The sequence below is a fragment of the Pipistrellus kuhlii genome, unplaced genomic scaffold (genome assembly GCF_014108245.1).
Source record: "Pipistrellus kuhlii isolate mPipKuh1 unplaced genomic scaffold, mPipKuh1.p scaffold_m20_p_105, whole genome shotgun sequence".
Taxonomy (NCBI): domain Eukaryota; kingdom Metazoa; phylum Chordata; class Mammalia; order Chiroptera; family Vespertilionidae; genus Pipistrellus; species Pipistrellus kuhlii.
Window position 1 is genome coordinate 453,879 of NW_023425411.1, and position 24,875 is coordinate 478,753.

A 24,875-nucleotide genomic window follows, 5' to 3' on the forward strand; every position below is an offset into this window, starting at 1 on the left:
CGTGGTTGGGAGCGCGGGGGCCAGGCCTGGGCGGCTCCAGGACTGACTCCGGCGAGACCCCGCCAGCCCGGGCCCCAGTGGCAGCCCAGGCCGGCCGACCCCCGGAAGGGCCCGTTAACGCCCCGCAGGTACGGGGTGCGGGCGCGGGCACAGCGGGCGCGGGCACAGCGGGCACGGTGCCGCTCGGAGGTGTCAGCTGGGGCGGGAGTGGCCTGGGCGCCTCAGGGGGAGCTGTCTGCAGGGTGCGTGTCCCCAGGGCAGGTTCCCTCCGGCACCCAAACTCCTGCGGGGCAGGGCTGGGGGCTGGCAGGTGTAACAGGACCTGTGCCTGCCCAGCGCACCTGAGGCAGCTGGAGGCCTGGGGTCCAGATTCCGCGGGAGGCGGGGGAGGGTGCGGGGAGGGGCTGGGGAGGGGGTGGGGAGGGTGCGGGAGGCGGGGCGGCCGGGCGGGGTGGCCCGCAGCTGGGAGGCCCCGCCCGCGCGCACTGGGCCGGGAGGGAGCGCGGTCCGGGCTGCTGTGGCCTTGCGCCCGGCCAGCCGCACGGAGGACACCGCACAGACACCGGCCTCCCGGCGCCCGGACCGGTAAGTCCAGACTCCTCGCCGGATCCAGCGCCCAGTCGGGCGGCCCGAAGGGGCCTCCGGGGACCGGCTCTGAGCCCGGGCGCCCCCCAGGCAGGCTCCTCGGTCTCCTGAGCACAGGCACAGAGCCGGCACCGGGTGAGGGCGGCCTGCCATCGCTGCTCATCACAGATGCTCCCGCAGAAACTTGGAAAACTCCCCCAAAGCACCCTCAGCAAGGAGCCCGCCACCCCGCCTGCAGTGCAGACCCAGCGCCGCCGGCCTTTCTGGCTGTGATGGTGACGGTGTCTCTGGCGGCGCCGGGCTGGACGGCTGGGAAAGGCGGGGACCGGACGGCGCTGGGTCTCCATCTCGGCGGTGGGGACACGCCGCTTCTGGAGAAAGTTGGGGGGGGGGGGCAGCCACGTGCCGGGAGCCCCCTCCCGCCCCCGCCCCGCGGTTTCCAGGCTCCGGGGTGACTGAGCTAATGGGGTCCGCCTCTGGGTCAGGAAGGGCGGAACGAGGGCCCCTGCGCGCTGGGGTCAGGGTCAGGGTCAGGGTCACCTGTGGGACTCGGCACAGCGGCTCCCATTCCCGCGGTGAGAGCTGCCGGAGGCCGCCCTGCGCTCTGGTTCTGCGCACAGCACAGCCCCCTCCTGAGGCTTCCTGCTGCTCAGAGGGGTCCCAGCTGGGTCCCCACAGCTTTGGGAGTTTCCGGAACCTCAGGTGTGCCTGTCCTGAGCGTGAGCCGGCTGTCCTCAAACCCAAGTGCAAGCTGCAGACCTCCGCGGACTCACCTGTCCCCGCCCTGCAGGTGGAGCTGGGAGAGCACTGCGTGCGCGGGTGTCTGTGTGTGTCTGCATGTGTGTGTTTGCATGTGTGTGTCTGCATGTGCAGGCGTCTGTGTGTGTGGGCGTCTGTGTGTGTCTGCGCATCTGTGTGGGCATCTGTGTGTGTGCACGTGTGACTGTGTATGTGCGTCTGCATGTGCGGGAGTCTGTGTGTGCGGGTGTGCTGGGGGTTGAATGGGACACAATTCGTTCATGCATCCGCACCCACATGCCTGTGTCCTGGTAGTGCATGGCGCTCCTGCCACGGCCAGATCTGTTCTGGCCTCCGGGCTGCCACAGGGAACGGCGGCCGAGATCCCCCAACGCTCCGGTCTCGGGAAGACACAGGATACGCAGTGCAGGTGGCGGTGAGAGCTGCTGTCTAACGGGGTGAGCTGGGGGGGTGGGGGGTGTGAGTGGAAATCGGAGTATTATTCAGTCACCACCGACTCACAGCGCTTCGGGAAAGGTAGGCTGGTATTAATCACTCACATTTTAATACGCAAACCATGTGATGCTAAAAATACGTGAATAATACCAATAAGGTAGTTTCGTTTCATTAGGTGAAAACCTGCTATGTGGGTAGAGGTTTTCATTCGGTCCCCCATCTCTTCCCAGAGTGCACTGGCTTCCCCTGTAATTTGCTCACGCGGCCTTGCTTTGATCTAGCATAGGGGTGTCAAACTCAATCAGAGAAGGGGCCAAAATCTAAAATCCAGCCTAAATCGCGGGCCGAATGGTTTACTGAACAGTCATAAACTGTCATTGTGATGGAAACGCAGCGGAGTGCAGTGATGACAGCGCGGTGCGGGCCACATTGCAAGGCCTGGCGGGACGGATTTGGCCCGCGGGCCTTGTGTTTGACACATGTGATCTAGCACTTTGCCTCCGTTTGGGTGGGCAAACCCACCTGGCTCGTCTGGTGCTGGCGTGGGGCTGGTGGGCAAGTCTCACCCCGCCGAGCCCTGGGGGCCCGTCAGGAGAGGAGCTGGCGGACAGGGTGCTGTGGGGGTCGAAGGGGTCGGCGTCAGGATGGGGGCACAGGCAGCCGCCCCGGAGTGGCGAGAGCCGGTAGGATGCTGACAGGCAGCTTGGTGGCCACGCTTTTTCACGGAGACCGGCACAGCCAGAGGCGAAGGGGGGCATGTCCGCCCCACAAAGCCCTGGGGGTGGTCAGGGTAGACCCCGCGTTCAGAGGGAAGCTGAGGTTCCGGGAATGCACTTAACCACTGCCTCCCTCCCTGGGCCTGGGAACCTCCTGTTCCTGTGGTGTGACCGGGCCCCTCACCCCACCCCTCCCGTCACCTGGTCCTCTGACAGGCGCTGAGCCCTGAGCAGGCTGTGTCCTCATTCCTGAGCCCCCGACCGCCCTCGGGATGCGCGGCTCCCAGGCCACGGGGGAGACCGGATGGAACCAGCGACCACGGGAGGGTCGGGCCTGCTGGCTCCTCTCTGCACGGAGGCCACGTGCCTCCAGAATTCGGACATGGTGCCCTGGTGACGATGAAACGGCTGGAGAGTGGGAGTGTGAAGTTTTTTTGTTTGTTTTTTAATATACCGTATTGATGTCACAGAGGGGGAGAGAGAAATAAACATCAGTGATGAGAGAGAATCACTGACCGGCTGCCTCCTGCATCCCGCCCACTGGGGATGGAGCCCACAGCCCGGGCCTGGGCCCTCACTGGGAATTGAACCCTGACCTCCTGGTTCACAGGTCGATGCTCAGCCCCTGAGCCACGCCGGCCGGGCAGCCCACAGAATTCCTGGCCTGGTGAGCCGTGTCCGCCTGCAGGAGGCCTTTCCGGGCTGCTTCGTCACCTCTGGCCTCTCGGAGTGCATTCAGGTGCTTTTCGGAGAGGAGGCGTGACCTTGGTGCGCCCGCTCCCCTCTGAAGAGCTGTTCTCCGTGATGGGGGGGCTGACCGTGGCTGTCTGGTTCACCGAGCCACGCCTCCCAGGCAGCCCCGAGCGTGCCGTGCGGTGGAGGGAACGTGGGAATGGCAGCCGCCCCGCGGGCGGGCAGATTGGATCTGGTCATTAAAACTGCGCTGGCGATGCCAGGCTGGTGCCAGGCCATTCTGAGGCTCATTGCACAAAGCGTCACGTGACCCCGTATCCACGGCGGTGAGGCCACTGGGGGGAGGGGGGGGTTTCCGAGAAGCGTTCCCCGTCAGGATTCCGGGAAACACCTATACCCAGGGTGCCCTGCGGGCGCTCAGGGGAGACTGTCACCTTCTGTGAGGCTCCTGGCAGTCCGGGGGGGGGAGGCTGAGAGGGCAGACACCCCCCCCCCCGGGCTGGCGCACTGGCCGTGGAGGGAGGGCCACGTGACCCCCACAGGACCCTGCGGGAGGCTGCCAGGTGACCAGGTGGTGTTTCCGCAGTGCGGTCCCCGGGGGTGGCCTCCCGGTCGCCCACAGCCCGTGGCCTGGCCAGGTGTGTGAGCCACGGCACCAGCAGTGTGAGTCCTCCCAGGCCACGGGCTGTGGTCGGCTGGGGGGGCACGGAGGAGCAGCCGCCAGGCCACGGGGGCCGTGCCTCTCTGGGAGGGAAGGGAGGCGGGCACACAGACACGCCCGGGTGGAGGCCACGAGCTGAGGGCAGGGAAGAAGGAAGGCCGGGGCCCGGAACCCGACACCGTGTACATACGTGTTATCTGCTCGGCTGCTGCCCAGACACCGGGGCGGGGCCACACAGAGGTTCGCTTTCTCACGGTCCGGAGGCTGGGAGTCCAAGGTCAAGGTCCCGGGGGGCCGGAGTCTGGCCGGAGCCGCTGTGGCTGCAGGAGGCCGCCTGCGTACGGCGTCCTCGCAGGCTCTTTCTCGTCCTGTGAGGGGGCCCACCGAGGCCCCCTACCCTCAGGGACCCCGAGCGCCCCCTCTCAGGACAGTCACTGGGGGTGAGGGCTCCGTGAACGGGGAGGAACACGCTTTGGTGGTAGCCTGTGGGCCGCAGGCACACAGACCCTGTGTCTGCCAAGGCCCTCGCTCTGGTGGCGCCTTGGAGGCAGCGGGGGGACTGGCCGATGGGAATAAAGGGAATCAATTTATCAACTGACCGATCGGGAGAGGCCCTTGTGCGGACAGGAGGCGGCACATGGAACGGACCGAGGCGTGTGGGAAGGCACCTGAGGTTTTTTAAATTATTTTTTTTATGGACTTCAGAGAGGAAGGGAGAAGGAGAGAGAGATAGAAACATCAATGATGAGAGAATCATCGATCAGCTGCCTCCTACCACCGCCCACTGGGGATCGAGCCCCCAGCCCGGGCGCGTGCCCTGACCGGGAATCGAACCGTGACCTCCTGGTTCCTAGGTCACCGCTCAGCCACGGAGCCACGCCGGCCGGGCAGCGCCTGAGGTTGAAAAAGTCGCCTCCTGTGTGTGCGTGGGGTGTGGGTTGTGGCCAAGGCGGACATTTTGGCTTCAGGTTGCCTTTTCCTCCGCAGAGTCTCCCAGGGTCCTGCTCTCCACCGCGGCCCGGTGAAAGGATGAGCCTGCCGAACGCCACGGCCGTGACCCCGCTCCTGGCCAGGCTATGGCGAGAGACGGCCCACGCGGGCGGCAACGCGTCCGGCCCCGCCCGCCGCGCGCCGGGCGGCACCGGCGGGATGGAGGCGCTGTACATCCTCATGGTGCTCGGCTTCTTCGGCTTCTTCACGCTGGGCATCATGCTCAGCTACATCCGCTCCAAGAAGCTGGAGCACTCGCACGACCCCTTCAACGTGTACATCGAGTCCGACGCCTGGCAGGAGCAGGACAAGGCACTGCTGCAGGCCCGCATGCTGGAGAACTTCCAGGCCTGCTGCGTGCTCCGGAACCCGCAGGCCGTGGAGCGGCCCCAGGCCCACCTGCCCCGGGCCGCGCCCTCGCCCTGACGGGCCGGGGGCCGGGGCGCTGGGCGGGGCCTCCCGGACGGCCCGGTTTCTCCCGCCCTGGACGGCCCATTTCTCCCGCCCTGGACTGTCCGGTTTCTCCCGCCCTGGACTGTCCGGTTTCTCCCGCCCTGGACTGTCCGGTTTCTCCTGCCCTGGACGGCCCGGTTTCTCCCGCCCTGGACAGTCCGATTTCTCCCGCCCTGGACGGCCCATTTCTCCCGCCCTGGACGGCCCGATTTCTCTCTCATACTCTGTATGGACACACTTTTTTTTTTTTTTTCTATTATGAGGGTGAGCAGTGGGTTCGTAGCACTATTTCTATAAAAATCACATCCCTTCTCTCAGAGACTGTCAGCTGCCCCCCCCCCCCAGGATCTGTCCCCAGAGATCCTGGCCTCCGGGGATAAGATCTGCACGCACTTCCCAGACTCCCTTGCAGCTAGCAGGCCTGTGATGACGTCCTGGCCGGTGGAAGTGGGCCGAGGAGGGAATTTCGGAGAGGTTCTTGAAAAGAGAAGGACCTGCCCTCACTCCCCTTGCCCCCTCCTGGGGCGGGGCCTGGGTGGGCGGCGTGGCTCTGGGACGGACGGTGTGTTCGCGGACAGACGGCAGCGTCTCCGGGCAGTGCCGCGGGCAGGCTCTCCCGTCCTCGGACGCCCGCCGCTCAGACTCGACAGGAAAAGGAAGCCGGCTCCCATCTTCCTGAAGGTGGTTTTGGTTTATGTTCAAGCAGCAGAGTCAATATTCCCACGAATATGGCAAAGACGAGGGATAAAATAAGCCCGCTTCAGAACGCATGCCCAGAGGGAGGCGCTAGTTATCACCGCAGGAGGGAGGGGAGGGCCCCCCTGAGCCCAGGGGAGGGGAGGGTGCGGGCAAAGGAGAGGGTTGGGCGAGGGGCACCGCTCAGGGCCGAGGGGACGGGCGTTTCAAGGTGTGCTCCCACTGGGGCTGACTCATGTCCTCTCAGAGTGGTCCCAGCCCCGGGCCCTGCGGGTGGGGTTTCGGGGAAACGGCCGCGGCGATGGCATCGAGGAAGAGGGGCCGCGGGGCTGATGTCCTCCAGGAGGAGCGGGACTGGCCCGGACGCCCAGGAGCCCTGGGTGCCCAGGGAGCAGAGGCCGGAGCGCCACAGCCACCGCCCGGTCCCGGCGACGCCACCATGAGCCGCCGGAGGCGAGGAGGAGGCCTGCAGGCCCAGAGGACGCCTGGCCAGGACCCTGACTCCCACTCCTGGCCTCGGGACCGGGCCACACAGTGTGGCTTCTCCTCCCGGCGGCCGCGGCCCCCCGCCTCCTTCCGCTCGCAGACCAGAGGCGGGGAGGGGCTGAGGGTGCGGGGAGCACTCCTCTCCCACAGGGAAGGAAGCTCCGCAGCATGCCCCGCCTACGAGCCCAGAGCCACGTGCCCTGGTTTTCAGCCTCCTCCAGTGGCATGGCAGCGTGCGCATGGATAGCCATGGCCACGGGCAGCCATGGCCACGGGCAGCACTGGCCATGGGCAGCCATGGCCCGGGCAGCACTGGCCACGGGCAGCACTGGCCACGGGCAGCCATGGCCACGGGCAGCCATGGCTCGGGCAGCACTGGCCACGGGCAGCACTGGCCACGGGCAGCCATGGCTCGGGCAGCACTGGCCACTGCAGAGCTAGCTCTCGGGACCCCTTGTACGCCCACCTGCCGGACATTCCCAGTACGGCATAATACAGTTGCTCTCAGCCCGGACAGGATACAAAGGTAACACACATCACCCTCAAAGGGCCGCCCTCAGAGGGACAGCCCGTCCCCGCTGCGTCCGGTTCCTGGCAGCAGCCAGGCCTCGGGTGCCACAGGGTCCCGGGTGGACCCCAGTCCTGGAGCGGGTGCTCCGGGGCCAGAGTCCTCGGCAAACCCGCTGAGAGCTACCGCCCCCACCCCTCTCCTCCCCCCGGAAAAGCAAACCCTCTCGCACGGCACTGCGCCCACCACCTGGGCTCCTGGGCCCCAAGCCCGTCTGCCCGCTGCTCCTGTGTGGCCCCGGCTGCACACACGAGGGAGAGGCGGGGAGCTCGGGGGGGCGGGGGGGCCCAGGGCGTACGTGGCCCCTGTGATCTCGGGGTCACTCTGACCTTGGTGTCCCGGTGTGGGCCTGGCTCATGACCAGCCACGCCCCGGGACTCCGTGCCTTTCCCCAGAGGGCGGTCCGCCCGCCCTGGGGGCGCCGGCCGCTCAGCTCACCCACGCCCCTCCCTCTCCCAGGCCCCCACCCCGTCCCGTCACCGGGAGTCAGTGTGTCATGACGCTGCTCCTCCGGTTCCTGGGGCCGGCCCTCGGGTCCGCCCTGGAGAGGCAGACCTACTGTGTGCGCACCTCACTGGCTCAGAGCGGGGCGAGTTAGCCAGCCCTCACACCCCGCCTGCCCTGCACACACACACACACACACACACACACACACACACACACACACGGCCTGGCTTTAATAATCAGGAGAGAGGCAATTCATTGTCTGTCGACCTTGAAACACTAGCTCCAGCCGTGACCTGTCACGGAGTGGCCGAGGGCACAGGGAGGGTCAGGGACACAGCCAAGGTCATCGGTGGCTGAACGACCCATGGAGGTGACAGGAGCGCCACCTCCCCAGCTTCTGGCTCCCGTCCTCCTGCTCAGCAGCCAGGGCCCCGGAGGCGGGCGGGAGGACGGAGCGCGGGGCCCGGGGGCCGGAGGGGGGACGGAGCGCGGGGCCCGGGGGCCGGAGGGGGGACGGAGCGCGGGGCCCGGGGGCCGGAGGGGGGACGGAGCGCGGGGCCCGGGGGCCGGAGGGGGGACGGAGCGCGGGGCCCGGGGGCCGCAGGGGGGACGGAGCTCGGGGCCCAGAGGGGGGAGGGGGACGGAGCGCGGGGCCCGGAGGCCGGAGGGGGGACGGAGCGCGGGGCCCGGAGGGGGACGGAGCGCGGGGCCTGGAGGGGGGACGGGGCCCGGGGGCCGGAGGGGGACGGAGCGCGGGGCCCGGAGGGGTGGACGGAGCGCGGGGCCCGGAGGGGGACAGAGCGCGGGGCCCAGGGGCCGGAGGGGGAACGGAGCGCGGGGCCCGGAGGGGGACGGAGCGCGGGGCCCGGAGGGGGGACGGGGCCCAGGGGCCGGAGGGGGAACGGAGCGCGGGGCCCGGAGGGGGACGGAGCGCGGGGCCCGGGGGCCGGAGGGGGGACGGAGCGCGGGGCCCGGGGGCCGGAGGGGGGACGGAGCGCGGGGCCCGGAGGGGGACGGAGCTCGGGGCCCGGAGGCCGGAGGGGGACGGAGCTCGGGGCCCGGAGGCCGGAGGGGGACGGAGCGCGGGGCCCGGGGGCCGGAGGGGGACGGAGCGCGGGCCACTCAGAGGGCCAGCGTCCCTGCGGCCACAGAGCTGAGGCCACGGTCACTGCGGTCACTGATGGACTCGCCCACGCTCACTCAGCTTGGTCGTCCTGACAGTCCATCCTCCAAGGGCCTCAGCCGCCTGCCCTGCGCCCGTGGCTAGAGGGGGGATCTGACCCTCTGCCGGCCTTCGGGGAGGAAAGGCGGCACCGAGCGGGGAGAGTCGCCGGGGACCAGTGTGCCGTGCCCCTCCCCGGGCGGCCTCCGTCTCCCGGCGGCTCCTGTTTGGGAAGAGCCGTGAGGGTTGGCCGTGAGGGTTGGCGGTGAGAGAGGTGAGGATTGGTGGTGAGTTAGAGGTGAGGGTTGGCTGTGAGGGTTGGCAGTGAGGGGTGGCGGTGAGGATTGGCCGTGAGGGTTGGCGGTGAGTTAGAGGTGAGGGTTGGTGGTGAGAGTTAGCCATGAGGGGCAGGCAGAGCGAGCCCGCACTGCCCACCCTCCACCTGCAGGCAGGGCCGTGTGGCCAGCAGCCGCCCAGGGCTCCCTCGAGGGCGCCATCTCCAGTGCCCGCAGGGGGACTGCTGCCTGGCACAGAGAGAGAGGGCGGGTCAGACTCCGGAGATCAGCAGAGGCTGGGAGGACTGAGGACGAAAGGAGCGGGAGGAGCTGGGAGGGGGTGGACAGATCTAAGCGCAGAAGGGAGCCAGGAGTATGGGGTATGGGGTGTGGGGCCACTGCCCCCCCCCAACCCCCCTCACACACACACACACACACACACACACACACACGCCGGGTGCCAGGCGCCTGTGAGTCAGCAAGGCCAGATCCTGGCACCAGCTCCTGGGCCATCTGCGGGCTCCGCCGAGGAAAGGAACTCTGTGCGCGGCTGCCCCCTGGTGGTGGCGCGGAGCACATCCTCGGTGCCTGCAGGGGTGTGTGGTGGGGAGAGTCCTGGGTCCTGAGCGCCCCTGGAGCAGGTGGGGCCTGCGTGGGGCCGGGCGAGGCCCCCAGTGGCCTGTAGAGACTCAGGAGGTGACTTCTACCCACGCATCGGCTCAGCCAGACAGCGTGGAAGCCCGGAGGACAGGGCGTCTCTGGACCTGCGTCCACGGCCCTCCTTCGAGTGAATTCTGGGGACGTCCTGGGCCCCTCCCCCTCTTTTGTGATGGAGCCAGCCTAGCCCACGGCCAGGGACCACCCCCTCCCTTCCCGCTCTTGGGAATCCATCTCAGGGGGCCGGGGCCCCGTCAGTCCCAGGAGGGAGCCCGTGCTGTGCGTGGAGGGAGGATCCCCCCGGGCGCTGCAGGGCCCCCGGTGTTCTGACCCTGCTCCTCACCGCCCTGGACAGGGCACAGGCCCACGAGGCCGTGGGGCTGGCCCGACACCCACTCCCCACGGGTGGGGAGGCCGAGGGCTCATTGGCCCACCTGTCCCTGGAGCGGACGTGGCTGCGGCAGGGGGTCCCGGCTGCTCCAAGGATATGACATGGACCCTGTAACCGTCTGCCCCCTTCCCTCTGCACCTCCCCCACCTGCCCCTGTGAGGGGTGATGCCGGCGGCTCAGCCCCCACAGGGCGGTCCCTCAGCACAGCCTCTCCCTCTCCCCGCTCCAGGCCAACAGGACTGGGGCCGTGAGTGACTCCGTAGACTCATTTCATGCCTTCTGAGGGCCGTGCAGAGGCTTACGGTTAGGGGTTAGGGACAGGGTGGGGTTAGAGATAGGGTTAGGGTTAAAAATAGGATTAGAGTTTGGGTTAGAGATAGGGTTAGGATTAAGGTTAGGGTTAGAGATAGGGTTAGAGATGGGGTTAGGTTTAGGGTTATGGTTAGGATTAGGGTTAGGTATAGGATTATGGTTATGGTTATGGTTAGTCTTAGGGATAGGATTAGGGTTAGGATTAGGGTTAGGGTTAGGTTTAAGGGTTAGGATTAGGGGTATGGGCAGGGGTATGGAAATACGTTGAGAAACACAGAGACACGCTGTAACATCAGACAGGCAGGCAGCTGATAAACACACCCCTGTGTCTAAGCGGGAGTTTTATTGGTTAGGTATAGAAAGATTCTGAATTTTTTAAAAATCAATAAACGACATTAGGCCCATATTTATGCGCTTTACAAGCTGACCCCCCCCCCCCCCCCAATGCTTTTGTATGTGTGGCTGTGAAATCCGGGTGCTAACCATGGTGAGGCCCCATCACATAGCATGGCTGTCTCATCAGCGCCCTCTGTTGGAAGCCCTCGGCCTGGACATCAGGGAACCCCGGGCAGCTCTGCGAGGTGACCCCTCGCCACCAGGGGGCGGAGCATCCACAGGGACCTCGGAGCCCTGCAGCGGGAGAACCTCGGGCGGCTCCCTGGAGAGCCGGGTGCTGCTGTCAGACCGGCTCCTGGGAGGGTGAGAGGCTGTTATTGTTGTGTTCAGTCCGGCAGCCACAGGTGCAGCTTCACAGCTCATCTGTCCGCAGGCTGTTTCTCCAGCAGCAGGATGAGCTCCTCCAAGAAGATGCTGAGGGGTGAGGTGTGTGTAGGGGGGGGAGGCAGCTCTGGGGGATGGGACTTAAAGGGCCGGGGAGCAAGGATTTCAAACACGCTAGCGCGCACACGGCCGATTCCTCGCCAAGAGCTGATAAGGTTCCTTGCTTTTGAGTTCCTAACTCAAAAAACGACTTGCCAAAACCGCTGTGGCTCAGTGGATAGAGCGTCGGCCTGTGGACTGCAGGGTCCCAGGTTCGATTCCGGTCAAGGGCATGTACCTTGGTTGTGGGCACATCCCCAGTGAGGGGGGGTGCAGGAGGCAGCTGGTCAATGTTTCTCTCTCATTGATGTTTCTAGCTCTCTATCCCTCTCCCTTCCTCTCTGAAAAAAATCAATAAAATATATTTTAACAAAAACTGGATTGCCTCTCCGGGGGTAGCAGATCTGGCAAAGAGAAGAACAGATTATCACAGGGACGCCGCTCCGAGGAAGGAGAGGGCCTTGGGCTCCTGTCGGGGGTGGTCTCTGCGTGTACAGGGGTGCCCGGCTCTTACACATGAGGTACTCAGCACAGCACTCCGCGCCGTGCTTGGTTGCCCTGCTGACCAGCGCGTGGGAGGTGGGCCCGCCGGTACGCAGAGGCCGCCTCCGCCTCTCAGTGCGGGCAGAGGACCACAGCGGTCTCCGTGCTGCTCTGGCCCGTCTCCCCGGCCCGGAGATGGTCCCCGCCTTTCCGGTTACACCGGGGCAAGGGCAGCCGGCACGGGTCCCAGGAACGCTGGCACACACGGCCCCGGACGCCTGGGTGACCGGCGGGCAGGAGCCGGTGCTGACAGGTTCCCAACATCAGTATCCTAATGACAACGACAGAGCTGGCCCCGGGGGCTGACACTGTCCGTGTCGCAGGCGTGCAGACCATTTCACAGACGGCCTCTCGGTCAGCGAGCAGGAAACGCGTGCTCCGAGTCAGTGAGTGTGCGTGGGGATCCCCGTGCGGGAGGAGGAGTGTGTTTTGATGTTTTAAACACATTCGTGCTTCCTTTCCTGTGACAGGGGTGGACAGAAGGGGCCCTGGGCTGGCCTAACGGCTCAGGGGAGGCCTGCTTGCAAACTCAGACCTACAGTCACCACAGGGATGGTCTGACATTAAACTTTTTAAATTTATTTATTAAATTATCTGTGTACATATCTTACCATACATGCCCTCCCTCCCCAGAGTTTTGTGTCCATTGGTTGTACTTATATGCAGGTGAAGTTAAACTTAAACTAAAGCAGTGATGGTGGCAGTCACCTCCTAGGCCGGGATCTTTACCTCACCTGCGCCTGTCTGTCTTCGCGCATCTATGGTAACACGCTCTTGACATGTCTGGGTAACTTGTAATTTCCCTCTTTCCGGAGCCCCTGGGGCACAGCCTCATGTGGTGGGCGCCAGGACAGACGCCACAAATTCCTTCGTTATCATGTTCTTTGTTCCTGCACCACCTGAGTATGTGTCCGTCTTTTCATTTTTTATCCAATCCCAGGGGTTTCCCACCCCTTGGCTTTCTCCCGCCTCCTTACTCATCACCGATGGATTTCATGTCACCCACCTGTGTCCCTCCTTTGATTTCAGCGTATAAATACAGGTGTAACCCGCCATTCTCCGGAGCATCATCTCAACCCATTGAGGTTCTGCTTCCCGGCACATGTCAACCGTTTGGCTCAAATAACCTCACAGAGATTTACAGGTTCCGATGGTTTGTTCGCGTTAACACTAGTTTTTCCGTTTCTCTGCCCAGGAGCTGCCGTTTCCCAGTGTTAAAGCCATTGAGGGGTTAGGAAACATGTCATGTTGTCACATGTGTTGCAAACCATTTCCCCTAGTTTGTCCTTTATCTGCTTCTAGAGTCTGTTAATAACCCTTTGTTTTTGCTGCAAAGGAATTCTTATCTTATTTATTTATTTTAGAGAGAGGAAGGGAGAGAGAGAAACATCAGTGATGAGAGAGAATCACTGATCAGCTGCCTCCTGCAGCTCCCCATTGGGATGGAGCCTGCAACCTGGACCTGTGCCCTGACCGGGAACTGAGCCGTGACCTCCTGGCTCCCAGGTTGCTATTTAACCACCGGGCCACGCGGGCCTGAACAGGGGGACCAAGGCCACCTCCCGGGCCCCCGGTTTCCGGAGCCGTGCTGGCCGCCTCCCGGGGACGGCACAGTGACTCACGCCTGAAGCCTCCCGTGGGCACCAGCTGCCCGCGCCCTCCCTGTCCCCGGGCGCCTGCGCTGGCAGCGCGCCACGCAGACACCCCCACGGGGAGGCCTCCCGGCCGCTTCCTTCCTGCTTCCTGGGACCCGGGCGGGCCCCTGCCTCCCGCCCGCAGGTGAGGAGCTGGGGTCACAGAGGCAGGGCCTCGCCAGGGGCACACGGTGAGGGCACGGCCGGCCGTTCGTCCTGCACGCCCCAGGCCTGACCTGGCCCTCTCCCCGCACTGGCCGGGAATCCCTGTGTCCATGGCAGAGCCAAGGCCATGGCCTGCCTGCGGGCAGGAGGCAGCAGGAGCCTGGACAGCACTGACACAGACTGACATGTAATGAGTGGACGCACTTACTATTGAATAGCAAACCCCACACCCAGTTAACGTTCCTTAAAGAACACTCAGTGAGAACTCTCCCTCCCTCCAGCCCCACCTGCCCACTCCCCTCCTCCCCCGCGGCTCCTGCCCTTGCTTCCGCGGCCTCCTCCAGGGCCGCTCGATGCCTGTTCCTCAGCTCCGCCATGTTCTTCTTGGTGCCTGTACCTCCGCTCCTCCAAAAATTACACTTTAAAAGCCAGCAGCCCGCCCCGTCTGGCCAGTTTGCTCAGTGGTTAGAGTGCTGTCCTGTGGACTGAAGGTCCCAGGTTCGATCCCTGGCCCCGGTCAGGGCATGAGCAGGAAGCAACCAATTGATGTCTCTCTCACATTGATGTTTCCCTCTCTCCCCCTCCTCTCCCTTCCTTCCCCTCTCTCTAAAAAAAATCAGTGGAAACCTTGGGTGAGAATAAAAATGAATATATTCATTAAGCCCTGCTGGTGTGGCTCAGTGGTTGAGCAACAACCTATGAACCTGGAGGTCACGGCTCAGTTCCCGGTCAGGGCACAGGCCTGGGCTGTGGGCTCCATCCCCAGTGGGGGGCGTGCAAGAGGCAGGTGATCGATGATTCCCTCTCATCATTGGTGCTTCTCTCTCTCTCCCTCTCCCTTCCTCTCTGAATATCTATCTAAAAGCCTGAGCGACCATCGCAACCGAACAGACAGCCAAACAGGCTGAGTGGGGTGACCAGGCTGGCAGGGGAGTTAGCGAGGGGTGACCAAACCACTGAGCAGCAGGCTTTGTGGGGAGACCAGGCCCGTAGGGGGGGCAGTGAGAGGTGACCAGGCCCGCAGTGGTAGGCAGTTTGGGGTGACCAGGCCTGCAGGGGGGGGCAGTTGGAGGTGACCAGGCTGGCAAAGGGGGGCAGTGAGGGGTCACCAGGCTCGTGGGAGGGGGGCAGACACCCTCCGCCTGGCCCGGGCCCACCGCTGCCAGCCCTGCGGGGCTCTGTCCCGAGCCAGGACAGCCCAGAGGAAGTGGGTGAACGGCCCCGTGACAGCCCCACACACCTGACCCGCCACGCCCGCGGCAGGTGCAGACCGGGGGGCGGGAGCCATCCGGCCCTGCCCTGCGGGGAGCCAGCGCAGAGAGGCCCGCCCCGGCCGGAGGGCGGGAGGGAGGGCCGGACAACCCCTGGGGCCGGCATGGGTCCCTGCAGCCACTTCCCTCCAGACCTTCTCAAAGAGCCAGAGCGAGCAGCGCCTCCAGTCCCTGCCGCCGGGAGCCGGGCCCTCAGGCCGGTGGCTGACGGAGCGAGCGGCGAGCGGCGAGCGGCTCCCGCTGGCCAGCGTCTGGCTGGTGCTCCCTGCCCTCTCGGGGTGGTGTTCCTCCCGCCCGGGGACCTCCACGCCTGACTGCAGGGGCCCGGCGGCCGCCGAAGAGCGTGGCTCCTCACCGCCCACGCGGAGGCGGCCGCATGGAGGGTGAGTGCTCCCGATGCCGCCCGGGCCACCGGCGTCTCTCTCACCGCACACGCGCGGGCGTCCGGGCGGGCGGTCTGTCTCTCCGGCAGGATATTCACGCACAGACGCCCCCGCTCACCTGCCTGTGGTCAGGAGGGAGGAGGTAACGCACAGCGGCTGCCCTGAGACCAGGGGGGCTGTGTTCGCGGGGGAACAGCCCGGGTTCGCATGAGCTCATGCCTGCAGGCTCCAGGTGGGTGTGTGGACGTGTGTGTGGACACGGCGTCGTCCGGCGACAATTCGCAGGCCGTCCTGGGAGTGCACGTTCAAACCAGTCCTCTGCCCTGGTTGCGTGTGTGGTGTTCTGGGCGGGCGGAGTTGCTTTGGAGAATAACGGTGGGATTTTCCCTCCTCGCATACCGTCTCCAGCCTCCGCCAGCGGCGTGCCGGCTCCTGAGGGCGGTGGTGTCTCTCACGAGGACCAGCTCAGAGCCGTGCACCTGGGCTCGGCCACACCGGTGCAGAGTTTATCAACTGGCTTCTCCCTTCACCTGAAAGCACTCAGGTCACCGGTCGGGGAATTTAATGAACTGAACCTCCAAGCAAAATAGAAACAGACTCTGTGAGAGAGCAGGCTGCCAGGGAGAGCCGGGGGGGAAAGGGTGGTGAAGGGATTGAGCAAAACAGAAGAGAGAGAGAATTCGTGGGCAGGGACACTAGTGGGTGGTTACAGGGGTGGAGGGGGTGGAGGGGGAGAGAGCACAGAGGGGATGAAAGGTGACGGGATAAAAAACACATACGTACATACATACATACGTGCATGTATTAAGGTTATTCACGCAATCTGACAATTAACCACCGTGAAAAGTGCCCGCCTCTCTGACTCTGCGTCGGCGAAATGAATGAGCAACAACATCGAAGCAGTTCTGGAGCCTTCGGCCCAGCAGCGGCCACGGCTCACCGTGACCGTCTGACTCCCTGTGCCCACGGGCGCGGGACCCGGACTCCCAGCAGAGCTCCGAGCGCCTCAGTGTCCCCCTCTCCTCACTGCGGCCCGGCCTTCCTGCCCGCGGCTCCGAGAGCGAAAACGGTTTTGGGTTAAACAGCAGTTTAGATGCCAATCTCCGGCCTTGAAGGGCACCGGCTCCCCAAGGGCACGGCACCACGGACAGCGCCCGCTGGGCTCCGGGCTTTCCGTCCTCTCTGTGCACAAACTCGCACCGAGAGAGCCAGGGGGCGGGGGCAGGGGCGGGGGCGGCAGCCCATCCCCCCCAGTGCTCCTGTGGGCACCGCGGTCCTGACTGCCCATTCTCCCAGGGATGTTTATATTTCACATACATTTATACTTCATACATATATTTCATATGTATCTACATTTCATGTATGTATCTATATTTCATATTTATATTTCATACATTTATATTTCATATAATTTCATATATATTTATATTTCATACATATATTTCATATATATCTATATTTCATATATATATCTGTATTTCACATATTTATATTTATATTTCATAGATAGATTCATACTTTATGTATATTTATATTTCATATCTATCAATATATTTCTATTTCACATATATTTCTATTTCATATATATTTATATTTAAAAAATACTTATGTAAAAGCTTCAAGCAGATAACATATCCCCCTTCATTTACATGCATGACCGCACATTATGTCACAGTTGGGTTACTTTTTTATTGATTAGAGGCCCAGTGCACAAATTCATGCACCAATGGGCTCCCTCAGCCTGGCCTGCAGGATCAGGCTGAAACCAGATCTCCAACATCCCCTAAGGGGGTCCCAGAATTTGATAGGGTGCAGGCCAGGCCAAGGAACCCCACCCGTTGGTACATGATCGGGGCCGGGGAGGGAGACGGGAGTTTGGCCAGCCAGGGAGGGACCACAGGAGGGCTCTAGGGCATGTCCAGCCCATCTTGCTCAGTCCCGATCGGCCAGACCCGAGCAGCAAGCTAACCTCCCAGGCTGAGCATCTTCCCCCTGGTGGTCAGTGCATGTCATAGCGAGCGGTTGAATGGCCTTAGCATATCATTAGCATATTACACTTTGATTGAACGGATGACTGGATGATGGACACTTAGCATATTAGGCTTTTATTATATAGGATATTTCAGTACCAAAAATGCTGATTGCTTTTCGGGGCTGCGTAGTACTCCACTGTATCAGGTCCCAGAGTGCCCTCACCGTGGGAAGGCGGTGCTCAGGCTGGTGGCGGCAGCCGCCAGGGGCCGCAGGGACGGCCTCACACACGCACTGCTCCCGCCCAGCCCCCCGGGGCACAGGATGCGTCCCCACAGGTGGAGCCTGGGTCCAAGGTGGCTGTGCTGTCGCCTCCTGTGGATGAGGTGTGCGATTCCACTCCCGGCAGCCGGCAAACACGCCCACAGTGCATTCCGAAACCGAGCATTTGCGAACCGATGGGTCACAGAACGTTATTGTTTTGTAGTTCGGATTGCATTTTTCCTGTTATGAGTAACAGTGAGTAGCCTTTTGCATGTTCTGTAACTTAATAGTCTGTATCCTCAGCATATTTTTTCTGCTGTCAGTTTGGACTCTTTCTGCCAGAACCGGAAGCTATGAAGAGGAATCAGTGGCGTATAAATTGTAAATGTTCTCATGTGCCGCTTGCTCTTGGTTTAACAGTAAGCAGAGACAGGATGTTTCTGTAGCTGCATCTAACCTCTGCTTTCTCTTCCCCTCTGCGTTGGGTGATGCTGAGAAGGGATGTCCCGCTCGGAGGGGTACAGGGACCATCCACCTGCCTCTCTCTGGCGCTTTACATGGCTTCTTCCCACGCTGTCACCTTGGACTTCCCGGCTCTGGCTGGACAGGACGTGGGTGACGTGGGCCCAGGCCCGCTGCTGCAGGCTCCCCAGTGTTCACCTTCCCTCTCTGGGCAGGAACGGCCTTTTGTCACCCACACACCCCGCTGCTGCCTCCGGCCCACTGGTCTCCCTGAGCACCAGCCTCCCGCCCGCCAGCTGCTGTGTGTTTAGGGGGGCTGTTCAGGGGGCCCTGGGCCTGGCCCTTTAGTGCCTGTACCCCCTGCACAGCCCAGAACCCAGTGGGCAGGTGCAGTGTTCATTCTCCTGAAAAGGCAGATTGCTGTCCTGCCAGCTGGCAATCCCCGTCCAGCACCGTCTCCCATCTTCCCGGGCGGCCTCGGCAGCTCATGTTTCGTGTGTGTGTGTCCACTCCCAACCCCATTCCCCTGGCGTTTGTGCTGCAGCGTGCTGCTGTGTGGGTACGTTAGGGACAATGACATCTTTACGATGTTTGGTCTGCTCTCCAGCTACGCGACGTTCTGAGCTCTTTGACCTTGACGACCACAGGGCCGAGTGGTCAGCCTCCTGATCATTGGACAGGGGCTCTCCCGTGGACCCAGGCTTCCCGTGGGGATGTCCACAGCCCCACCCCGGCCTGCAGCCAGGCCGCCCTCGGCCCAGGACGCTGGCCTCACCGGGTCTGTCTCTCTGTCTCTCAGTGGCCGAGTGGACCGCCCAGGGAGCCCCCAACCACACGCTGGCGCGCCTGCTGCAGGACTCAGCGGAGGGCAGGAACGGCAGCAGCGCCCCCCGGGCCCTGCGGCTCCCGGACGGCACCAGCGCCGCCTGGTACATCCTCACCATCATCGGCATCTACGCCGTGGTCTTCCTCTTCCGCCTGGCCAGCAACATCCTCAGGAAGAGCGACAAGTCCCTGGAGGACATTTACTACCTGAACCTGACCTCCGAGCTCAAACAGAAAGGGCTCCGGAGCCGGGCAGCCCACGGCTCCACGCTGACCATCGGCAACGCGGCCGCTTTGCCGCCCCGCCAGGCCGGCCCAGGGCCCAGGCGCGGGGACAGCGGGCCCCACACGGAGATCTAGGGCATCCCTCAAAGGCAGGGCAGCCAGGCTGCCACAGAGGCCCAGCTGCCTGCGGGGGTGGAGGGGAGGGAGGGCTGGAAGGCGTTGACCAGAGCCAGCATCCCGTGTCCTCTCGGCCTCGGGGCAGGAGCTCCCGGCCACGGGGTCCCGTCAGTAGAGAAGCGTGTGTTCCAGGAAGGGCTCGGGGCAGCCACGACCTCGGAGCTGGGAGACCCCTGGGCCCGTGAGGGGCCTTTGTCACCGAGAGAAGGCTGAGTCTGGCGTCCGGAGCCCTGGAGGAAACTCAGCTTTAGGGGCCACAGGAACTTTGGGGGCAGGGGGCTCACCTGGGACACGTGGGGTTGGGATATCTGGTCCCAAAGGGTCAGTCCTTCTGAAGCCCCCGGCCGGAATGTAGAGCCAAAGTAGTTAACACAGAAGCTGGTGGGAAGGTCTTCGATTTCGTTGATGTATGTGTCCATGAAATATATACGTTCCCTGACCCACCGCTTTGGTGTGGACCTTAGTTTCGTTACAGATAAAATGAGGGTGATGGCGCCAGTTCTTCAAACCTTACAGAGTGCGTAAGAGCTAATGGGATCATGTATGCGAATATATTTTGAAAAGTAAAATAAATACATCATTATAAGCCTTGTGTTGTTGGTGTTTGTGGTGATTATAGCTGATACTGGTGTTGGCGGTGGTAGGGATGTTAAGGTGGCTGGTGGTGGTGGTGCTGATGGCTGCTGGTGGTGGTGGTGATGGTAGTGACAGTTGATGCTGATGGTGGTGAGGTTGATGTAGATGGTGGTGGTGGTGCTGATGGTTGCTGCTGATGGTGGTGGGGAGGTTGATGTAGATGGCGGTGGTGGTGCTGGTGGCTGATGCTGAGTGATGGTGATGGTTGATGCTGATGGTGTTGGGGAGGTTGATGTAGATGGTGGTGGTGCTGGTGGTGATGGTTGATGCTGATGGTGGTGGGGAGATTAATGTAAATGGTGGTGGTGCTGGTGGCTGATGCTGAGTGGTGGTGGTGATGGTTGATACTGATGGTGGTGGGGAGGTTGATGTAGATGGTGCTGGTGGTGAGGGTTGATACTGATGGTGGTGGTGATGGTTGATGCTGAGTGATGGTGATGGTTGATACTGATGGTGTTGGGAGGTAGATGTAGACGGTGGTGGTGCTGGTGGCTGATGCAGAGTGGTGATGGTTGATGCTGATGGTGGTGGGAGGTTGAAGTAGATGGTGGTGGTGGTGCTGGTGGCTAACCCTGAGTGGTTGTGGACCCTGAGTGGTTGTGGTGATGGTAGTGATGGTTGATACTGATGGTGTAGAAGAGGTTGATGTAGATGGTGGTGATACTGGTGGCTGATGCTGAGCGGTGGTGGTGATGGTTGATGCTAATGGTGGTGGGAGGTTGATGTAGATGTGGTGGTTGATGCTGATGGTGCTGGAATTATATTAGGAAGTTTAATCAGCAAAAGCAAGTCAGTGGGGCCCAATGGGCATCCAGGCTGTGCTCCCGCCGGTGGATGTGTCTGACAAGGGTGGGTGAGGCTTTGTGGGGAGGACAGAGGACAGCTCTGCCCCGGAGAGAGGCGCAGGGGAGGACGTCTGGCCCCCTTGCGGCCTGAGACCCTGGAAGGCCACGCGGGAGTCCTGAGGTCCATCCGGGCTGCTTCTGCCACAGGCAGGTGAGTGTGGCCTATTCCGAGTAAGGACCTGAGCGCCTGGCAGGCAGGCCCACCTGCACCGCACCACACCCACCCTGCACCAGACCACGGCGCTGTGGGAAGGGGCCTGGAGGCGGGTGGGCAACCAGGCGCCCGTGATGGTGCCACGGGCAGAAAGCAAACACGTACGAACACCTCCAAGGCCAGGCCGTGGGGTGGTGTTAAGGAACGAGGCCCGGAGAGCGTGCCCCAGGACAGCCGGCGGAGAGGAGTCCTCCCTGGGGAGGAGGGTGCCTTCTGGGCTGGCGGGGCTCTGCTGCACCTGCCACACAGCTGGCGGGAAGGTCAGAGCTTGGTCTACCGGATTCCCAAGTTTGCGTGACCCTCCCACAAACACCTCTGCTCCCCTGCCAGGCCACTGCCAGGCCTGAGTCTGCCCCCTGGACTTCCTGAGTCCCGGCAGGAGGCCAGTGCCTGGGGGACGGGGCCAGAGGATTGGAGCTGCGCTCACCATGGCCAGGGGGGCGGGGGCTGCCATCGTGGGGTCAGGAGCCCCAATGGAGCCCAGTGTGAGGCTTAAATAAGTAACTGGGATGTTTCCCACCCAACTGGGCCTGCGGGGTAAGACCAAACTGGAACGCACATACGCCACGCATGTGTGGCAACGCTTCCGTTTTATTGGGGTGGGGGCGGGACCACCAGTTCACAAATACCCGCCCGGCAGACCCGCAGCCACACTCGCTGAGGAGGGTTCCGTCACGCTGCTTCTTGGGATGAAGGAGCAGCCAGTCCCTGGAGAACAGGTCACTGGGCGGCGGGGGAGGAGGCAGGGCAGAGCGTGCCCAGGAAAGCAGGCGGAGAGAGGTCCTCCCGGGAGGGGCGCCTCTGGGCTGGCAGAGCTCTGGCTGGGCCAGGGGGGGAGCTGGGTGGACATGGCCACGCTGCCCGAGGGTCCTTCCTCACCTCCACTCTGAGGTGGGAGGTGGCTGAGGAGGCTGGCTCTACCCCAGGAGGCAGGGTCCGGCAGGAACCAGAGGTCCTGGCCTCCATGCAATGGTGTGCTTCTGTCCAGGCCCCACGCAGCGGCCACGCAGGCCACCCCGCTCCGCCCGGGCGCTGGCCAGGCCTCGGCACCGGCTCTGCAGGGCGGCTGCTGGCCCGGCCCCGCGTCCCTGTCGGCTCCTCTCAGCTCGGGGATGCCAGCGTCCCCTCCAGGCCGGCAGGCCCTTCTCTGGGGAGGACGTCAGGACGGAACATGCGCTCCCGGCAGAGGGGAGACCCGGGGGCCGGGGAGGAGGCACCATGTACTGGCCACAGAGCGGCGGCGGAGACACCAGACCCCCAGCACCCTGACCCGGGCCTCCCCCGGCCGGACTGTGGGAGAGCGCACGCCTGTCTGAGCCAAGCCGCCGGCAGCACCGAGCCACGGCAGCCCTGGCACTAACCCCGCCCCCTCCGCCCCGACTACGGCAGGAGCCGCGTCAGACACACCTTCCGTGGGCGACACGTCCCTTTCCTGCATCGTGTAAGCCAGAGGGAGCTGCTCTGGACGTGTCCCAGGATGCTCACACCCAAGTGTGTCTGTGGGAGGCCCCGCAGTGAGAAGGCCCCTGTGAGGTCAGCACCCTGGGGTGTCTGTGGGAGGCCCCGCAGTGAGAAGGCCCCTGTGAGGTCAGCACCCTGGGGTGTCTGTGGGAGGCCCCGCAGTGAGAAGGCTCCTGTGAGGTCAGCACCCGGGGTGTCCATGGAGGCCTCTGTGAGGTCAGCGCCCGGGGTGTCCATGGGGAGTTCTCTGTGAGGTCAGCACCCGGGGTGTCCATGGAGGCCTCTGTGAGGTCAGCGCCCGGGGTGTCCATGGGGAGTTCTCTGTGAGGTCAGCGCCGCCCGGGCAGGGCCGCAGACGGAGACGGAGACGGCGGGCCCCGCTCGGGCCGCCATGCCGCACGGCGCGAGCCGGCTCTTCCGGAACATCGTCCTCCGGAGCCCGCTGGACGGCGCCAAGAGGAAGCAGTGCCTCCAGTACCTGCAGACGCTGCGGCGGCTGCAGTTTGACGGCTTCAGGACGGTGTACCTGGGGGAAACGGAGATCCCCGAGAGCCTGGCCACAGGGGAGGACCTGGGGGGCGGGCTCGGCGTGCCCAGCCCCAGCTGGTGCGTGGTGCACGCGGGGGGCAGCCAGGGCTGGGTGCCCTGGCGGTACCGCGTGTACCTGAGGGACGAGCTGAGCGTGTGCCCCGAGGACGGCTTCTTCGCCGAGTTCTGCGAGGCGGCGAGGAAGGCCTACGGGAAGTGCGCCATCGTGGTCAAGGACGTCCCACGGCTGGAGGCCCCGCCCCCCGGGGACGGGGCGCCCCCTGCCCAGGCCCGCGCCCCTGCCGTTGTCAACCTGACCAGCATCGCCTGCTGCCCCGACGTGGCCAAGGCCTGCGGCCACGAGCTGCTCTGCCTGCCCTCCCCCTACAACTACCTGAACCCGCTGGACCTGGCCTGGTCTTCGCTCAAGTGGTTCATCATCAACAACCGCAAGGAGTTCTGCCTGCAGTCCGTCGACAGCCTCTACGCCTACCAGTTCATCCTGCTCAGCGAGCTCATCGGCAAAGGCGTGGAGAGGCTGGGCCCCGGCAAGTGGAGGACGCTCATCAACAAGGTGCGGCGGTGGGAGAACTACTACCTGGGCAAGTTCTCCTAGGACCGGGCCAGCCGTCCGGGCCACGGCGCCCCCAACGCCGCCACCGGCACCCCACGGCGACCACGAGGACGCCGAGGACCGCGGCTCCGGGGGTGGGCGAGGAGCCGGCTCCAGGGGTGGGAGAAGAGCCGGCTCAGTAAAGCTTCCCGGGAGATGAGGGTCAGGTCTCCTGTCGGTGACGCAGAGGCCCTGCCGGGCGGCCTGGGCAGCCCAGCTCAGGGCCTGGCGGTGAGCGAGGCGGACACGGCTCAGGACGGTGCCCACGCGTGGGTCTGACACAGGAGCCGCGTGTGCCGGCCCCGGAAGCTGAAGCGAAGGGGTGAGCCCACCGTGTCTGGCCCCAAACGCCCTCGGAGCCAGGCATGCTCACATCCCCACGCGTGTCCTCTGCCCGGGGCCCCCGCCGTGCACATCACACCAGGCCGAGGAGCGGCACCCGAGCTCCAGGCTGGGTGGTTCTGCTTTTCAAACAGAAGCAGTTCCTGCTGGCGCCCCCGCTCAGCGGGACCTGGAGCCTGCCTTCCCCCACCGCGGGCCCGGCTGTAGGGCCGCCTCCCGCTGGCGTGTCCACACCGGTTTTTGTGGCGGCAGCTCTGCCAGCTGTGGGTTTGAGGTCAGGTGAGCCTCCCGCCACGTGAGCCGCAGGGGGGAAAACAGGCAGCTGCGGCAGACCCAGGGCACACGGTGCCGCCTGCGGGACCCCCAGGCGCGAGGGCCCGGGTCAGAGGGACCATCTCGGCTTCAGCCCGTTAACGAGGAGGCTGTGGGCGAGCTCCTTGGCTCCCCGAGGCCCTGGGGGGGAGGAGGGCCCTGAAACGCTGGCACCCGCCACCCAGGGAGCCGGCCTCTGCGCGGTGCCCCTGCCGTCGGGTCTGGGCTCAGAGTCCTTGTTCAGACCGAGCCGGGACCTCACTTCCTGTCTGTCTTCAGGGACACCTTCCCAGGCCCCACACAACCAGACCCGCTTTCAGACGCATGAGCAGAGGGCACAGCTCTGCCCGGGACCGGGGAGAAAGTTAGGGGGGAGTTCACCTGGCCGGGGGCGGGGAGATGGCGGGCACAGCCCGTTCCTCGCAGAGCAGCGGAAACCGTGGGCGACGGTGACAGCGACCCCACATGTCCTCTGAGGTGGGACGGGCCCCGGGCATCCCCACCCACCGCACCCCATGGCCTCCCGTGGCCGGCGCAACCGCAGGGACGGCAGTGCTGGCTGGCGGCCGCCGCGCTGGCCTTGCCCCGAGGTCCGGGCTCCCTGGTGGGTGGAGCCAGCCGGCCAGTCAGGCAGGGGCTGCCACCCAGGCATGCTCCCCTCCCGTCTCACTGTCTTACAAACAACCCGTGTTACACGCGTGACCTTCTGCAGCCAGGCAAGCCCGCACGTGGCAGGGCAGGGAGCACATGAGCGCCCTCCACCTGGTGCTGGGCCAGGCTGAGGACTGGAGACCCGACCACAGAGCTCCACACGGAATGGAAGGAGCCCCGCCCTCACCCACCCCCGACCCCCACGAAGGGGCACCAGGAACCCAGGGACCCATTCCTCCTCCTGTCTC

The 24,875-nt window shown here is 64.1% G+C and overlaps 3 protein-coding genes across 4 annotated transcripts; all 3 read left to right on the forward strand.

Annotated features, from left to right (window-relative positions):
- Positions 1 to 564: 564 nt before the first annotated feature.
- KCNE1 (potassium voltage-gated channel subfamily E regulatory subunit 1) lies at positions 565 to 5,309 on the forward strand. Its single transcript, XM_036430260.2, has 2 exons — positions 565 to 585; positions 4,839 to 5,309. The coding sequence occupies exon 2, from the start codon at positions 4,879 to 4,881 to the stop codon at positions 5,263 to 5,265; it is 387 nt and encodes a 128-aa protein (XP_036286153.1). The 5' UTR covers positions 565 to 585; positions 4,839 to 4,878; the 3' UTR covers positions 5,266 to 5,309.
- A 9,672-nt stretch (positions 5,310 to 14,981) lies between these two features.
- Positions 14,982 to 19,611, forward strand: SMIM34 (small integral membrane protein 34). Its single transcript, XM_045578826.1, has 2 exons — positions 14,982 to 15,101; positions 18,598 to 19,611. The coding sequence occupies exons 1-2, from the start codon at positions 15,095 to 15,097 to the stop codon at positions 18,981 to 18,983; spliced, it is 393 nt and encodes a 130-aa protein (XP_045434782.1). The 5' UTR covers positions 14,982 to 15,094; the 3' UTR covers positions 18,984 to 19,611.
- Positions 19,612 to 21,274: 1,663 nt separating this feature from the next.
- Positions 21,275 to 23,367, forward strand: CUNH21orf140 (chromosome unknown C21orf140 homolog). 2 transcript variants are annotated; one of them, XM_036430268.2, is made up of 2 exons: positions 21,275 to 22,435; positions 22,510 to 23,367. In XM_036430268.2, the coding sequence occupies exon 2, from the start codon at positions 22,573 to 22,575 to the stop codon at positions 23,323 to 23,325; it is 753 nt and encodes a 250-aa protein (XP_036286161.1). In that variant the 5' UTR covers positions 21,275 to 22,435; positions 22,510 to 22,572; the 3' UTR covers positions 23,326 to 23,367. The 2 variants fall into 2 exon arrangements, with proteins under 2 accessions (XP_036286161.1, XP_045434783.1); XM_045578827.1 differs by having other exon boundaries at positions 21,275 to 22,361; positions 22,436 to 23,367.
- Positions 23,368 to 24,875: the final 1,508 nt, after the last annotated feature.

What these genes read in the sequence shown, in the direction of transcription:
- KCNE1 (XM_036430260.2), top strand. Translation starts at nt 4,879, where the DNA reads ATGAGCCTGCCGAACGCCACGGCCGTGACCCCGCTCCTGGCCAGGCTA.
- CUNH21orf140 (XM_036430268.2), top strand. Translation starts at nt 22,573, where the DNA reads ATGCCGCACGGCGCGAGCCGGCTCTTCCGGAACATCGTCCTCCGGAGC.